The sequence below is a fragment of the Polyergus mexicanus genome, unplaced genomic scaffold (assembly GCF_030449975.1).
Source record: "Polyergus mexicanus isolate NDT 795.1 unplaced genomic scaffold, iyPolMexi1.0 SCAF_26, whole genome shotgun sequence".
Taxonomy (NCBI): Eukaryota; Metazoa; Arthropoda; class Insecta; order Hymenoptera; family Formicidae; genus Polyergus; species Polyergus mexicanus.
The window spans coordinates 1,139,871-1,157,213 of NW_027223346.1; the positions used below are offsets into that span (position 1 = coordinate 1,139,871).

The following is a 17,343-nucleotide window of genomic DNA, read 5'->3' on the forward strand; positions in this document are numbered from 1 at the left end:
TTTCTTCATATTTTCCCAAGCGGCCATTATTCCAATAGAATTAAGGCTTATTGTTAGTAACCTTGCGTCGACAGTTTAGCAGAGCTATCGGTTCTTCAAGTGGGGATTGCAAGCAAGAATGCGCCTGCCGATGTGTATACGAAGTGCCTGACAGTACAGCACGAATGTTGAAAGACGGTACGACCTTTTCGCACGTATAGAGATAGAGATAAAGATTCCAAAAAAGATGTAAAATTCTAATTTATAAATGTTCATAAAACGTGCATGCATGGCAACGCCCTTTCTCTTTCATACAAATTTGACGTACGATAGTATTCGCTCGTTTCCAGCTTTTTTCCGAATTTCTTTCTTTTTCTTTGTTTCTCTTTTCTTTGCGCTTCTTGTCTCCCTCTTTCTCGTTTGTTCTTCGCTTCTTTAACTCCAGCTGGCATATATATATATATTGCATTCTGAAATCATTCCAACTCGTGATTGTTAAGTTCTAGCAATTCTATGAGAGCAAGCAGAGAACATGAGAATTTACTAGGATATCCTCCGTATTTCCCGTTACAGTAGCTGTTTTCCGTGATCGAACGGAAAGAGAATCTATAAGGAAAAACCATTGCTATCTTCGAGAATATCAGAGCTCGGAAATATTCGTTGATATCTAAAATAAAATCTAATTTTCTAAAAAACATGAAATAACGATAATAACGAACTATAATATATATGGAAAGTGACATTTGTTTCCGGATACTCTTATCGGAACACATTCTAGCATTTCCGATAAAATTCTTCTCATGTCCACAATTATAGGAAAATGTAGTGTATATATTTGTATCAGGGAGGAGAAAAGAGGGGAATGTATTTTATCGCGTTTAGCATTCTGATATGTAGTGACGATAGATATTAATAAACGTAAGATATTCATTTAATATTTAATTTAAATTGAATTTTATCTCAATTATAAGAGAGCCTTAATAAATTGAAGAATATATTTTTTCTTTCCAATCATTCTATTAATCGTATTCTTCTTTTATTTTGCGTTTTGCAAACAGAGAGAGAGAGAGAGAGAAGACAATTCGTCGCAAATATCTTACATATATCTTTCATATTCCTTAACGCGATTCAAATAGAAATCTCCCGTGAATGATTTCTAAGTTACGTTTATTTACTCTTTACAGATTTTTACGAGGAGATATTCCTTCGTAGAAATGCTTGAAGTGATCGATATCGCATACGAGCATTTTGAAAGGAAACCACGATGGCTTCGATGGAGCCAATAGAGTCGAGCGAAAGAGGCGAAACAAACGGAACAGTCGAAACTGCATCCGAAATATTATCTGAAACGGTCGACGATACGGATCGCATAGACTATCGATTCGAAATCGATTCGGAACTGTGCATTTTTGGCACGAAAAAAAAAAAAATAAATACTACTAATTATCGATTTGAAACTGCCCGGTTAAAAAGCTTTAAAAACTGGGCGTGCACATAGATAAAGTCAAAAAAGTTTACGATGGTTGGATTTTATTTGAAATTGTTTGTCGTGTATAATATACCCAAAATTTTTTAGTACCTCCCAACAACCCCCAGGACCAGTTCAATGGACCAATGCTACAAGTTCACATCTGCTTTAGTACCATCCCCTTTTTTCAACCTACCACTGCCTACCATTATCGGAGCTGTGTGCGTGGAAGTTTTATGCATATTTAAGGCAGAACAAATACCGATTCACGTATAAGAACAGCCCCGTCGTTTTCATTTTCGCACATGCGCACACCTGTATCGCTAACATCTCTTTTCCTCATCCATGCAAAATAACACATGTTGATTGTTTTTCTTTATATCTTCCCAAACCGCCATCATTTCGATAGGATTAGAGCTTATTGTTAGCATCCTCGACAGTTCACTTGAGCCACCGGCTCTTGATCAAGTGGGAATTGCAAACAAGAACACGCCGGTTGACGTACCTGACATGCGGGACAGTACAGAATAAACGTTGAAGAACGGTTCGCCCTCTATATTATTTCCGGGGATTGCTGTGAGAGTATAAAATTCCTAGCTCGCGGCTTCCGTCCCATTCGCCAACGATCATCATCATAAAGCGACTTATCTGCTGAAGGTGTATCAGATCTCCAAGGACATCCGCAGACGAAACAGACGGAATACACGCACAGGTAAGAACGCGAAGAAACAAGGATATGTCTTGCTGGGGTCGGTTTCAATACAGCAACTATGGGAAAAAGTTTAGGAATAGATAAAACTGCCGTCATCGTTTCTCTCTCTATCCTACTGTGACCTTAAATTTCATAGCTGATCTAGCTGAAAAGAAAAAAGACGTTGACAAAAGTTACGTTGATTGCTCAGAGATAAAATAAATATCGAGACTGAATATTATCGCGAGAATTCGTGTTCACTAATCCAGAGTTTATTTTTTTTCTCTCCACATTGGAAAAAAAAAGATGAACTTTGAAATAATGAAGATGAATTCGCAATAGTATTCAATCTCGATATCTACTGTCTTTATCTCTCTGAACAATCAATGTGACTTTTGTCTTTTTTTATTTTCGCTCGCATAGAGATAGAAAGATGATAAATGATTGTAAAAAGGACATAATCAATTCATAAAACGGACACGCATTGCGTCACGCATGGCATTGCTCTTTCTCTTCCGTATAAAGGCATTTGCTCGTTTCCCACTTATTTCGAATTTTTCTCTCTTTCTTTGCTTCTATTTTCTTTTTACTCGTTGTGTTTCTCTTTCTTTTTTGCTTCTCGCCGACTGACATATTTCCATTGTATATTGTCTTCTGAAATTATTCCAACTTGTGATTGATAGTGTCTTAGCAATTTTATGAAAGCAAGCAGAGATGTGAAGCTTTACTAGGATATTCTTCGCCGATGTCATTATTTTCCCGCACAACAGCTGTTTTCCGCGATCGGGTGGAAAGAGTCTGTAGGAAACAACCGTTGTTATTCGAGAATATAAGAGCTCAGATTATTTTAAATATTTGTCTCTCAATATCTAAAATAAAAACTAATTTTCTAAAAAACATAAAATAACAATAATAATGATTTATGCGATATGCTATATCTTATTTTAGATCACTCATATATATAACTTATATGTATATCCTAAGAATACTTATATATATAAAGTTATAGAGTAATAATAAAAACGTATTCTGCGAGAAAAAGTTCATATATATTCATGTTCTTATTATTATTTTTGTTATATAAACAGTCAGAGATATGAAAGAACATATTTATATATATATATATATATGTATATAAGATTATATATGGATAATTTGTTCTCGGAAGATCTTGCTTTTTTAAGTATATAGAATTAGGTATATAAATAAATAATATATAAATTATATAAAAAGTGTCTTATTATAAAAATATGCTTATTGAATATCCGTAATCTCTTTTCCTTAGCAACAATAATATTATCGTTATTTACAAAATAGACACATTAATTCAGTTAGATATTTCATATATTTCGACATACCACAACAATAACTTTCTATCAGTAATAATAACTTTTGTTGATCACAATGACCTTTGTCGATAACAACATTTAACAGAATAAATAGATAAAATATCTAAATAGGTCTCGTCGATCTAATATTAATGTATAAATTTGAAACACATAAAGGTAATATCTCTGAAATATTAAATATATTGAAAAATATAGACATCTCCATAACTTTTTCATCAGTCAAAAATTTCATTCGATTGCATTTCCGAATACCGAATACATCTACGTATGATTGGCAATATTTCATTATAAATGAGATAATTTTTCTAAAAAATTCGTCTTTATCGATACAAACAATTCCATGTCAAATTGCGTAATCTTTCGTAAAAATCTATGACGGCGCTGTATTAATGTTAAACAAGTATTACAAACAGTTCTACTTACGTTGCACAACGACGTTTAAAAATGACATTTGTTTCCGGATATTCTTATCGCGCACGTCACGGAACATATTCTATCATTTCCGATAAAATTCTTATTTTCACAATTATAAGAAATTTTGTAGTCGGAAGAAGAGAAAGATGTAGATACGAGACGCACTGAATACTCCACGTGAACGCGAACGTTAATTATGTTTATCCTGAAAATGTAAGATTACATGAGTATCAAGAAAAGAGATAGTTTCGTGTATATGTTAATATATTTTTATTTTATATCTTATTATTATTTTTTGTTTATATATATATATATATATATATATATATACATAATTTAAAATATAATAATTTATATTTTTGATATATATAAATTTTTGATATAAATACGTTTTGATTATAGAAAAGTTTGAGCACATATATTTATCGGTAGAAATATTGCAGATGCGCGATGGACAAGCTATACATTATGCATACATGTCGTAGCTCTGGAATGTGCTTTTTATGTCGAGAATTGCGAAAGAGAGAGAAAGAGAGAAAGAAAAATCTCTTCCTGCAAAATACATTCAGAGCGAATAGTATTTGTCAAGAACATAGACAAATGGTGCTACGATTTGTCATTTACAGATCTTAACAACTACGTGATCATTCATCGAATCTTGCGATAATCTTTTTACCTGTATAAAAATACCAACTTAACTATTTGTGTCTATTCCGAGAAGTCTCGCATGCTATTCAGTTAACGAAAAGAATAATGAAACCACAGCATAGCTGATTGTGAGTCATCGTAAACTTAGAAAATTCGGCTAATCGAAGTATCAAAGTTGCAAATAAATGGCCTATGTTCTTCGTCAAATAAACCGAAGAATTGCATTTTTCATTTAATTTAAATCAAAATTTATCTCAATTAAGAAAGTCTTAATGTAAGATACAAATGTCAGCGTGTGCAAGAGAGGTCTTAATAAATTAAAGACTATAGTTTTTCTTTTACATCATTCCATTGATTATATCCTATTTCCATCCTGCATTTTGCAAACAAAGAGAGAGAGAGAGAGAGAGAGAGAGAGAGAGAGAGAGAGAGAGAGTGAGTGGGGGGGGAGGGAGAGAACGCAATTAATCTTTTGTATTTCTTATATTCCTCAATGCGGTTCAAATAGAAGTCTTACCCGAATGGTTTCTAAGTTGCATTTTTATATATTCTCTTTACAGATTTTTACAAGATATTTCCTCTTAGAGATGCTCGAAGTGATCCGTATCACACACGAGCATTTTGAATAATTTTGGAAACAAGCTACTTTCGATGCAGCCTTTCCGACCGATGGAGTCTTTCGAATCGGTCGACGAGATGGACCGCGCAGACTATCGATTCGAGATCGCGAGATTACAGAGCTTCAATAACTGGGCCGTGTCGACCGTAAACAGCAAATATCCTGAGAAACTTGCAAATGCTGGTTTCTATTATACCGGGCACTACGATAGCGTGAAATGCTTCGACTGCCACGTCATCATATCCAACTGGAACGACAATTTAGATCCTTTAACTGAGCACAAACGACGTTCCCCGAATTGTAGATTCGTTCGCATAATACCTTGCGGGAATGTACCGATCCATGTCAATCCGGATATAATTCCACCACGTGTTCCGAAGATGAAAGAAATATGTGAATTAAATCCGTCAGGATTAAATCTCAATAATATGATCGAGGTCTACTTTGAGGACGCGGAGATCTTTAAAATAGTTAAGATTGGCGATCTGATAGGCGCTATGTATCCCAAATTTGCCTACTACGAGAGTAGATTAAACACTTACATATCGTGGCCGGAAACGATCGCCCAGAAAAAGGAAGATCTAGCAGCCGCCGGTCTCGTATGTGCAAACAACAACGACAGAGTCTACTGCTTCTATTGCGGTGGAGGTCTAGAAAAGTGGGATCCAGAAGATAATCCTAAACAAGACCACATCAAATGGTATCCTCATTGTAAGTTTATCAACAGAGTGTTAGCGGAGGAGCAGTCGTAGAAGAATTCCAACGTATCATTCGCGATAGAGCACCAAAATTTAAACTTATCTACATTTTACGATTATTTATAGTACGCAGCTAACAATATATACGAGATATTGCAAATAATATTTTAGCCGTATATTAGAGATTATAAAAGAGATTATATAAAGTTTTTTTTACTCGTTTGGACTCATATGTATATATATTTTTTAATTACGCAAGTTGACGCACAAAACGATCTAGTTTCGTTAATTGAGGCTTAATGACATGAATCATTAGCGCATCAATCTGCATATATACAAATAATATAAAGACAAGGATATTGTAAAATTCAAAGTTTTAAATTATTAAACATTATTACAGCTTTGCATCTTATCATAGTGCAAGCTAATACGAATCCTTCATTACATTGCCTGTAAATTTTCTACGAAAATACGGCGACTGTATCACGTAAACCGATTTAGACTATTTTACGAATAAAAGACGGTGGAAAGGGGTTTCTCTCGTTCGAAAAAAATCATATATAACGCAAACTATTAATACTATTTTAATTGCCATTGTCTTACTATTAGAGTATAGAATGATCTTTAAATGTAATAAACATAACTTAATGATGTATGTTTTTATTACGTTACTATTTTCTTTGTGCGTTAACTGAAGTTTAAGATTTCGTACGAATCTAAGTTTACGGTCAGTACTTGACGCAACGTAACGTGTTATGGAAAAGCTTGTGCGATGGTCCTTAAGACGTACATTGGATTATATACGGAATTTATGTGATAAATATTATTTTACCAGTCGATTATACTAATATATGTGTGTTTTCAGTATTATAAAAAATAATATATTTACGCATTCAATGATGCCTTGTAAGTACATTTGCATGTACGTACAGTTGCAAATAGATAACTACATAAAATATAAATCATACAAGCAGTACCTGCAACCGGACGTTGCGCTATCTGTCCGTTTTAAAATTTATATATATTTCCGTTTTATTTCGTTTATAATATTTATTCTTCCTTATATATGTATACTTCTTATAATAACGTAGTATTAAGCTTAACATCGTTTGTTTAAAATGTAATTTATTAATTTTTTTATATAAAAAAATAAAAATAAATTATACCGAAATAAAGATAGATTTCCGATAAAAATAAAATTTTTGACTAAAGCTAGAGATTTTTATCTAGGACGTTATAACAATTATATATGATGCCTTAATTAACTCTGCCAAAAATATGTATATGCATTATGTCAAAATTTTTAAAAGAAATTATCCAAAGTACGTGTGTAATGTATTTTTTGTACGATAGATTTGCATAAAAGAATATATTATTATTATGTATATAAGAATCGCATACATTAAAAAACAGGACTCTTTTACCACAATAGCACATATGTCTGAATAGTTACAGTATGAATACTGATTAGTTTCACGATAAATACAAGACTGATTTTATAGATATAGACTGATTTTATAGATTATAGATTATTTATTCTTATGTTTGTAATATACTTGATGAATAAAGCAGAAATATATATTTTAATATCATTTCGAAACATTCCCTTTCGTATATTTAACATACATCATTATATTAATACTTATCGCATTAAGGAAAATAATAAAAGATTAATAGAATACGAACCGCAAATTTTTCGTGTGCTCAGCTACGTCTTATCGTTAGCACACTACGCGTGACTCCAAATAGAATAATTTCTTTCCAGTATGACGTCATCATTTATGGTGGTATAATGCTATTATTTATTTTTCTCTACCAATAATGCAATATGGTGCAATGATAATAATTCGTAATAACTTTATACTGATTTTCTGAAACAGATACGGAAGTTTAATATAGGGAAGAATGACAAGCAAAAAATGATGTAACAAATAAAATTGCAGAACTTCTCAAATAAATAAAATTTCTTATTCTTTTTAAGAGTTGTTTTAATATTAATAACAATATATGGAGTTTAAATATGTAGGATTCAAATACATGTAGCATATACATAAAATTCTACTTTCTATTGGAGAAACGTAAGAACCGTATAAGAACGGTTATAATATAATTGTTGCCCAGAATTTACAATGTAATACCCCGCTGTGTTTCACTGAATAAGATAAGCGTTGAAAAATTTAGGGTCCGGAATTTTCCGTCCTTTTTTTTAAAGACTGAAAAACATGCGTCCCGCTGGCAGAAGCTATTAAATACATTCCTACGTGTCTCATGCTGAAATGAATTTCTTGCACGATGCATAAAATCCTTATTTATGATTAAAAATTTATCTTACAATTTTAATACGTGCTTGTTCAACAATGATAAGACATCCTTAATTATTAGATTATAACGCATTTTTAATTCTTCCGCGATTTATTTATCTTTATCTATGTAATAATCTCAATTAAGACAATAATCGTGACAATAATCTAATCCTGTTTATAATGTACAATCCTATAAGCAAATTGCAATTAGTGTATTATAATTAAAATCGACTATCGATTTTTCCGAAAATGAGACAATGGATAATGAGATAAAATGAAAAATTCTTTCCGCTTTCTCCACAGTTCTTTACAAAAGTTCTTCAAAATATCAAGTAGCTAGAACGAAGTACTTTTGGCACGAAAGGTAGCTAGACCGAACATACTATAAAGTCAATAATAATAGCAATAGGCTCAGAATACTAACAATTAAGTGGGAAAACTGACAGATAAGAACCAAGGCGCGGGTGCGCGAAGTCATTTTTGTTAAATTTTGTTAACAAATGCACATTAAAAATGTACGTTTCGGAGCATTTTTTGATCCTTTCTTCAGCATGAATATAAATATATAAATATTACATTAGAATTTTAAAATTTAACACAATACATATTTGTTGTTGCAGTCAAATTTCAAATTAAAATTAATAATCAAAAACGAAAGCTGACTTATATAAAATCCGCGAGTCTGTACAAATTAGTGGACAACGTCCAAACATCATCATCCCATATATATCCATCGGTGGTTTTCCAATATAATAATAAAAAAAAAAAAAGATATTTGACTGCAACAACAAATATTATATATATCAAATTTTAAAAGTCCATTGTAATGTTTATATATTTATATCCATGCTAAAGATGGACCAAAAGACAATCCGAAACGTACATTTTTAATGCATATTTGTTAATAAAATTTAACAATAAGTTCGCACACCAATACCTGCGCCTTAGCTTTTATCTGCCAGTTTCCCCACTTATACTGTAAAAAAACCACGTGCATTTCAGGTATGCGCATATGCGCATGCGTAAAAAAAAAAGGGAAAGCATCAATGTGTTGAACCTAGTCTGCGACGGTGGTCAATCAGTCAGTGACGATAGAGCCGGTGACCGTTGATGATCTATAGTGATTCTTGTTAGTTCTCGCAGTAAAATTATAAACCCAGGACAAGAAAGCAAAGTGAAGCAAAAGTGACTGAATTATCTCATTGCGAAGAAAAATAAGATACATAGAAAGCGCATACTGTTGCGTTCTAATAAGGAGTAAAACTAATTAATCCTTGTAATACTGATCGTGAGCTGCGAGTACATTGATCTGGTGAGTAGTCATCATTTACGTTCGTATAATGATCGTCGTCGGTGGTCTACTGACGGGACTCATTACATTTTCCGGAATCTGAAATTTGCGTTCGTGATAACATAAGAATATCAACGCGATATATTCAGCATTTCGATATAAATACGATAAAAAAGCAAGTAATAAAAAAGCGTAGACTAATGGCCAATTATAATAGCCAAGGGCCACTCTTCGACCAAATTCCGTTTAATATAATCGTTGATTAACTTACGACTAAAAGCAGAATTCAATAGTTTGTATTATATTATATACAAAAATATTTGTTATATATATAATAAATATATTGTTCATAATTTTCATATTGGTTGCGCTTAAGTTAATCAACGATTAAATTAATCGGCATTTGATTGAAATGGCTCTAAAACCGTGATTCGCAGCTGTTCAATCAATTCAATTTCCATTGTCAGGTATATTCATTTTCCTCGATGCTGGAAACATTTAACAAAAAAAAATTATTTAAAAATAATATTTGGATAAAATAAAAAAAGAAAGTTGACAAATAGTGGAGGGAGGGCTTACTTAAAGCGTAGGTCATTTATATAGCAGAATAATTTATGACTACGAATAAACATGACTGTGTGTGTGATGATGTCACGTATCGCCTATTTCCTCACTTTCTTTTTCTCACATTTTATCTTACACAAAGGGAATGTTTGAAAATTTTACCTGTTCTATTCATCTATTCTTTTTCTGCTATCTCGGTAATTCTTAAAGGTTTTCGTGACAAAAGGCATTGATTCGGAAGAATCACTTTCTAGTTTCACTTTTCACTTTACAGTTTTCTTTCAGTTTCAATTTTCAGATCCCAACATTTTACATTTTGCAACAAAATCGATACGTGTATTGCATGTCGTGCATGTATATATATTTGTATATAAATTATAGAAAAAGATAACTAATTTTATTCTGTCAAGAAACTAAATAAAATTATAATTCAATTAAGAAATTTATACGACAGATTAATTAAGTAGAAGACAAATATATTCTATGTTATTTATCTTCTATTCGATAGGTTTGCGTAAATTTCTCGATTGGATTACGATTTCATTCAATTTCTTAAGCAAGATAAGGTTACCAACTATTATTTTTCGATGACTTTCAACATATATGCAGCTACGAATACCAAGCCATGCATTAAAGGTGCACATATGTTTGATTAAAAAATCGATATCTTCCGATTCAAAATTTATTATTTTGCACAACAGTTTCTTTTTTTCATGCAACAGTCTCTTTTTCAATAAAAATAGTTGTTGTATATACAATGTAGTTTTTCATTAAAATTATAAAATATCACTATTTTATGCAACATTCATTGTCAGAGTAATTCTGTTTTTTGTATGTGAGTTATTTTTCGAATTAAAATATTATTTTTATTATTTTTATTTTTATTAAAATCACATTATTTCATAGAAAAGTTTCAGATAGCATATGTTTCTAAAAGACATCTAAAAGCGATTTAGAGACATTTTTTATCGTTCTTTAGATCTTTAAGATATCTTTTGGCCTTTTTAGAATATTATAACAAGCATGCTTTTTTTTCTTTCTGAGACTTTTTTACTTTTCTTTGAAAAGATTTTGACTCGAAAGCTTTTAAAATAATTGCAATGGTAAAAAAAATAGATAAACAAGACAGATAATATTTTTCTTTATCTTTCGATAAGTCGTTAATCGCAACTTCTAAAGGATTTTTGTTGGATTAGCATGTTAATTGCGCGATGAGCACGAGCGCTGCTTACTTATTATTGTTGGTTAAATGTAAAATGTAAATGAAAATTAAAATTATTAATAAGTTATTATTTAATGAAATTTATGAATCTAATAATGTATCCTTTTTCTTTGTTAGTTTCGAGGTGAAGGAATATCTACATAAATATATTAGAAAAATGACTGAAAGAATCGCAGACTTTACCACCAAAATCAATCATCCACTATCATTTGTATCAACGAACCCGTTGGTCATATATCGCAAGGTGATCGACACATTAAATAATATTGATTATCGATTTGAGTCTACTCGTTTAAAAAGCTTTAAAAACTGGCCGCACAAATGGACAAAATCGGTACAGTTTGCGGCAGCTGGATTTTATTACACTGGAGAAAGCGATACTGTAAAATGTTTCGAATGTGATGTAGAAATACATACATGGCTATCGCAGCACGACCCGATGCTTGAACATATACGGTGGTCTAAAAGATGCAGTTTTATTCGTAATTACCGATGTGGCAATATACCAATCGGTGCAGATTCCAATAAGATTTCATCCTTTATGCGTGAAAAATATGATATGCGTAATCTTTATGAGGCCAATATGATGACATCCCTGCAATTAGAAAAAAATATCCTTGAAGATGTAAATACAAAAAATACCGAGAAAATTAGCTCAAATCTTAGTACAATAATACCAAAATATCCCGAATATGCCAGCTATGATGCCAGATTGCGTACATATGAAATGTCGCCTAAAATATTGTCACGAACTAAAGAGGAATTTGCAGCCGCTGGTTTATTCTATGCAGGAAATTATGATCAAACATTGTGCTATTATTGCGGAGGAAAATTGACATTTTGGAAGCTAGAAGATGATCCTTGGGAGCATCATGCCAAATGGTTTAATCATTGTCCTTACTTGCATATGGTCAAAGGGACGGATTATATAAACAGGGTCACTAAGAAAATATATTCTGAACCGGTAAATATTTAATAAAATATGTTTTTCATTTATGCAATATATATAATTCGAGTTGCGCAATTTGTGTAACTTTGTTTCTATAGAAAATGTACTACAATATATTAAACATAATAACATGTTAATTTTGAATTGTTTTTTAGGATACTAGGAACATATGGGAACCATCAATCGAGCAAGATGCAAAATGTCCTCTTAATAAGCTCTTTGCTCACGAATGTTTTCAGGACTTGACCAGTTTTAAATCAATCTATGGAGGGGTGCCATTATCTACATACGTTATTGGAACGAGACTATCTGAACCGGTAAATATTTAATAAAATATATTTTTCATTCATGCAATATCTATAATTCGAATTGCGCAATTTATGTAATCTTGTTTCTATAAGAGAAAATGTGCTACAATATATTCAACATAATAACATGTTAATTTTGAATTGTTTTTCAGGATATCAGGAACATATGGGAACCATCGACCGCACAAGATTCAAAATGTCCTTTTAATGAATTCGTTGTTCACGAATGCTTTCAAGACTTGACCAGTTTTAAAGACAAATCAACCATTGAATGGGTGAAATTACCTACATACATTAGAACGGAACATTCCGAATCGGTAAATATTTAATAAAAAGTTTTTCATTTATGCAATATATATATATATAATTCGAGTTGCGCAATTTATGTAATCTTGTTTCTATAGAAGAATGTACTACAATACATTAAACATAATAACATGTTAATTTTAAATTGTTTTTCAGGATATCACGGAACCATCAATCGCGCAAGATGCAAAATGTCCTTTTAATGATCTCTTTGCTCACGAAAGCTTTCAGGACTCGACTAGTTCTGAAAATAAATTAATCGACGAATGTGTGCCTATACCGGAACAATCTGAACCGGTAAATATTTGATAAAATGTTTTTCATTGATGCTATATATATAATTCGAGTTGTGCAATTTATGTAATCTTGTTTCTATAGAAGAATGTACTACAATACATTAAACATAATAACATGTTAATTTTAAATTGTTTTTCAGGATATCACGGAACCATCAATCGCGCAAGATGCAAAATGTCCTTTTAATGATCTCTTTGCTCACGAAAGCTTTCAGGACTCGACTAGTTCTGAAAATAAATTAATCGACGAATGTATGCCTATACCGGAACAATCTGAACCGGTAAATATTTGATAAAATGTTTTTCATTGATGCTATATATATAATTCGAGTTGTGCAATTTATGTAATCTTGTTTCTATAGAAGAATGTACTATAATACATTAAACATAATAACATGTTAATTTTAAATTGTTTTTCAGGATATCACGGAACCATCAATCGCGCAAGATGCAAAATGTCCTTTTAATGATCTCTTTGCTCACGAAAGCTTTCAGGACTCGACTAGTTCTGAAAATAAATTAATCGACGAATGTATGCCTATACCGGAACAATCTGAACCGGTAAATATTTGATAAAATGTTTTTCATTGATGCTATATATATAATTCGAGTTGTGCAATTTATGTAATCTTGTTTCTATAGAAGAATGTACTATAATACATTAAACATAATAACATGTTAATTTTAAATTGTTTTTCAGGATATCACGGAACCATCAATCGCGCAAGATGCAAAATGTCCTTTTAATGATCTCTTTGCTCACGAAAGCTTTCAGGACTCGACTAGTTCTGAAAATGAATTAATCGATGAATGGGTGCCTATACCGGAACTATCTGAACCGGTAAATATTTGATAAAATGTTTTTCATTGATGCTATATATATAATTCGAGTTGCGCAATTTATGTAATCTTGTTTCTATAGAAGAATGTACTACAATACATTAAACATAATAACATGTTAATTTTAAATTGTTTTTCAGGATATCACGGAATCATCAATCGCGCAAGATGCAGAATGTCCTCTTAATGATCTCTTTGCTCACGAAAGCTTTCAGGACTCGACTAGTTCTGAAAATGAATTAATCGACGAATGGGTGCCTACACCGGAACTATCTGAACCGGTAAATATTTGATAAAATGTTTTTCATTGATGCTATCTATATAATTCGAGTTGCGCAATTTATGTAATCTTGTTTCTATAGAAGAATGTACTACAATACATTAAACATAATAACATGTTAATTTTAAATTGTTTTTCAGGATATCATGGAACCATCAATCGCGCAAAAATTGAAAGATGCTTTTGACGATTTCGTACTTCAAAAATCCTTTCAGAATTTGGCCATTTCTGAAGAAATTGATTTTGATGAATCAACCAATGGACGGATGTCACCTATACCTATTAAAATGAAACTATCTGAATCGGTAAATATTTAATAAAATATGTTTTCCATTTATGCAATATACATAATTCGAGTTGTGCAATTTATGCAATCTCGTTTCTATAGAAGAATGTGCTACAATACATTAAACGTAATAACATATTAATTTTGAATTGTTTTTCAGGATATCACGGAATTATCAATCTCGCAAGAACTGGAAGATGTTTTTAATGATCTCTTAGATCACAAAAGCTTTCAGGATTTGATCATTTCTGAAGATAAATCAACCGACGACAGATAGGTGTCATTATCTTACATACATTAGAACGGAACAAATTAGAAACGACATGGGCTTGCAATGAAAACTTAATACGAATGATATATCGCTTTATACACATGAGCATTTCGGTACACTCCAAAGTATAAAAGGAACATGAGAATATGCACACAGTATCATCATTAACTATATTAGTATATAATTCGTCGCTCGTATCCATGTGATAAATTATCTTTATAAGTTCTATTATAGTATGGGTTATGCATTATTATAGAAGATTATCGGCAGCTAATATTTGAAAAAAAATGACATAATTTATGTTAATTCAATTTTAATATGAATATATATATCGATCTGCAGATTTTATAGTATGTAATGTTGATAGTTATTCTTTTGTTAAGGAATGAAGTTTTAATTGTCTAGATCTAGAAGTCTAGATTCTAGATTGATAGAAAGAATCAATAGTGATCATTAGAATAATAGAATATGATTGTTTCTATATTTTTTATATTTGAATATATATGAATAATATAATCAATATTGCAAATATTGTCATTAATTAAATGAAACACGTGTGCCATATCATAGATCTGACTATAATTGCAATGGAACATTGCTATATGTTTGATAGTTTCGATATTATAATATATATCCGATATACAATATACAAGAGAGATTAGCTAGAAAAAACAAAATGTAGCAAGTAAAACATCCTACTATTTTAAATAAATACGAGCGACACAAAAGTCTAATCATTAGTATGTAATTATAAGCACATATATATATATAGATCTAAATCTCAGGTACCTGCAAAAAATATCGAATTTGTGATCTCAGACGTAAAGATAAGGATAGAAAGTCTTTCAATATAATTTCTGTATGCTAGGAGAAGAGAAAGAGAGAGAGAAAAGCTAAATGTTTGACGCGTGAATACTCATATAAATATATGTATGTTGACTATTTTTGCAATAACCGTTAAACATTTCGATGAACATGTGTGCATGTATGTTATATATATTTTTTCAAAATATATATAATTAATGCAATAAATATGTGTACTGGCGATATTTTAGAATAATATGAATATACAAGTTACAAGTTTTATAATTTTGTATAATGATATATTAAAATATAAACTTTTTATGATGATTATATATAATAAAACGTTATCTCAATATTTTACCTATCTTATCTTTTTATAAAGAATCGTCTCACAAAAATATTCAATCGATAATCATTCTCTCATATTTAGTAAGATTAGGATCTATTTAATGTTACGAATATTTCGCTTGATCGATCACAAACAAGACAAAAAAATCTCTCTATCCCTTTTTTTAATCAATCAATCAAAGAATCCTAAGTATTTGCAATGTTATTTAAAATTTAGCTTACCTAGTTTATTATGCAACATATATACTAGATTGTCACAAAAGTTAATAGTGTTTAATCTTTTTATTTAAATATTTTCGAGATATTCTCTTGAACAATTATCTCGAAGATTATCTTTAAAATAGTAATTTTCAAAAAAATCAAAATTAAAAGTTACTTTCTTTCTTTCTTCCTCCCTTTTTTTATCTTAAATTTGTTAAAATTTTCGTTTAATTCTTTTATCAGATCTATTTATTACAAGAAAACATGCTTATCTTATTATATTCATCGCAAGTAAAATAAAGAAGGATTACAAAGTAGATAAATCATTGATAACGTCATATCATTGATGATATACTATATCCATAATTGATTAAAAAAATACGCTATGTGAAACCTTGTTTCAAAAAAATTTTCTCAGGAAACATCCGTGAAATTATATATAAAAAGAAACATTCCGATAGAATGGCGTGTTCTTACATATAATCTCACTGCATTTGAAACATTGTTAGGAAAGGGAGGCGCCGGAATATCCAAAAACCTTTGGCGCGCCAAGCCCTTTTTTTTTTTCTTTCTCAGAGGGCAGAAAAATGCACCCTGCTGAACCGGAATACCTTTTGATCCTGGAGCCCTTAACTGCAACATTCCTTTCCTATAGAATTCCTCGTCTCGTATTGTATTGTATATGCATTCGTGCGGTGCATAGGCGCCTTCATTCATGTCTGCAAATGAACTTTAGCTTTAGGACTTTAGAGTAATTTTAACTTGTGAGTAGTTTCATGAATGAAACTCTTTAATCTAATAATTGCAATTCTTTCTACGATTCGAAAACATATTTGTTTGTAATAATAATCTCACAATGACGTAGATTGTATTGTATTATAAGCAATTAACGGATTAGGATTAAAATCGATTGTCGATTTTTCTCGGAAGCAAGACAATGGATAATAAAATAATAATGAATCACAAGCAATGAGCGCAATAATGATGCTATAAATTTTTCAGAACAGTTTTTCTTATATACACTATACATATCAAACAACTATATTTTGTATAAAAATTTAATATAAATTTTTTTTATTAAACCAAATAAAAAATGTATTATATAATTTTATATACACACGAATACACCTCTGACAATGAAGTAGATTTAAAAACCAAATATTGATTTACAAACTCTCTCTAAGTACTCTGCGTTGATACCACTGCTT

The 17,343-nt window shown here is 30.9% G+C and overlaps 2 protein-coding genes and 1 long non-coding RNA gene across 5 annotated transcripts in view; 2 read left to right on the forward strand and 1 right to left on the reverse strand.

Moving 5' to 3' along the window:
- The first annotated feature begins 1,690 nt into the window (after positions 1-1,690).
- Positions 1,691-6,138, forward strand: LOC138943405 (death-associated inhibitor of apoptosis 1-like). The gene is made up of 2 exons (XM_070314238.1): positions 1,691-2,159; positions 5,110-6,138. Exon 2 carries the CDS (start codon positions 5,201-5,203, stop codon positions 5,918-5,920), a length of 720 nt encoding a protein of 239 aa, XP_070170339.1. The 5' UTR covers positions 1,691-2,159; positions 5,110-5,200; the 3' UTR covers positions 5,921-6,138.
- The window catches only part of LOC138943406 (uncharacterized), an 18,173-nt gene continuing 3,317 nt past the window's right edge, over positions 2,488-17,343 (reverse strand). The window contains exons 5-11 of one of the 3 annotated variants that reach the window (XR_011448470.1): positions 16,613-16,854; positions 11,664-11,841; positions 9,473-9,559; positions 7,553-7,737; positions 5,067-5,846; positions 3,911-4,106; positions 2,488-2,936 (exon numbers count right to left, since the gene is read on the reverse strand). This is a non-coding gene — a long non-coding RNA (uncharacterized lncRNA). The remainder of the gene's footprint in view (positions 2,937-3,910; positions 4,107-5,066; positions 5,847-7,552; positions 7,738-9,472; positions 9,560-11,663; positions 11,842-16,612; positions 16,855-17,343) is intronic. The other 2 variants (XR_011448472.1, XR_011448471.1) reach the window with 2 other exon arrangements.
- Positions 9,305-15,016, forward strand: LOC138943401 (uncharacterized). The gene is made up of 11 exons (XM_070314226.1): positions 9,305-9,481; positions 11,364-12,210; positions 12,351-12,512; positions 12,656-12,820; positions 12,966-13,106; positions 13,246-13,386; positions 13,526-13,666; positions 13,806-13,946; positions 14,086-14,226; positions 14,366-14,530; positions 14,672-15,016. The coding sequence occupies exons 2-11, from the start codon at positions 11,404-11,406 to the stop codon at positions 14,786-14,788; spliced, it is 2,121 nt and encodes a 706-aa protein (XP_070170327.1). The 5' UTR covers positions 9,305-9,481; positions 11,364-11,403; the 3' UTR covers positions 14,789-15,016.

What these genes read in the sequence shown, in the direction of transcription:
- LOC138943405 (XM_070314238.1), top strand. Translation starts at nt 5,201, where the DNA reads ATGCAGCCTTTCCGACCGATGGAGTCTTTCGAATCGGTCGACGAGATG.
- LOC138943401 (XM_070314226.1), top strand. Translation starts at nt 11,404, where the DNA reads ATGACTGAAAGAATCGCAGACTTTACCACCAAAATCAATCATCCACTA. An exon ending in GAACGGAACATTCCGAATCG is followed by an intron (nt 12,821 to 12,965) that starts GTAAATATTTAA and finishes ATTGTTTTTCAG; the next exon opens with GATATCACGGAACCATCAAT. An exon ending in TACCGGAACTATCTGAACCG is followed by an intron (nt 13,947 to 14,085) that starts GTAAATATTTGA and finishes ATTGTTTTTCAG; the next exon opens with GATATCACGGAATCATCAAT.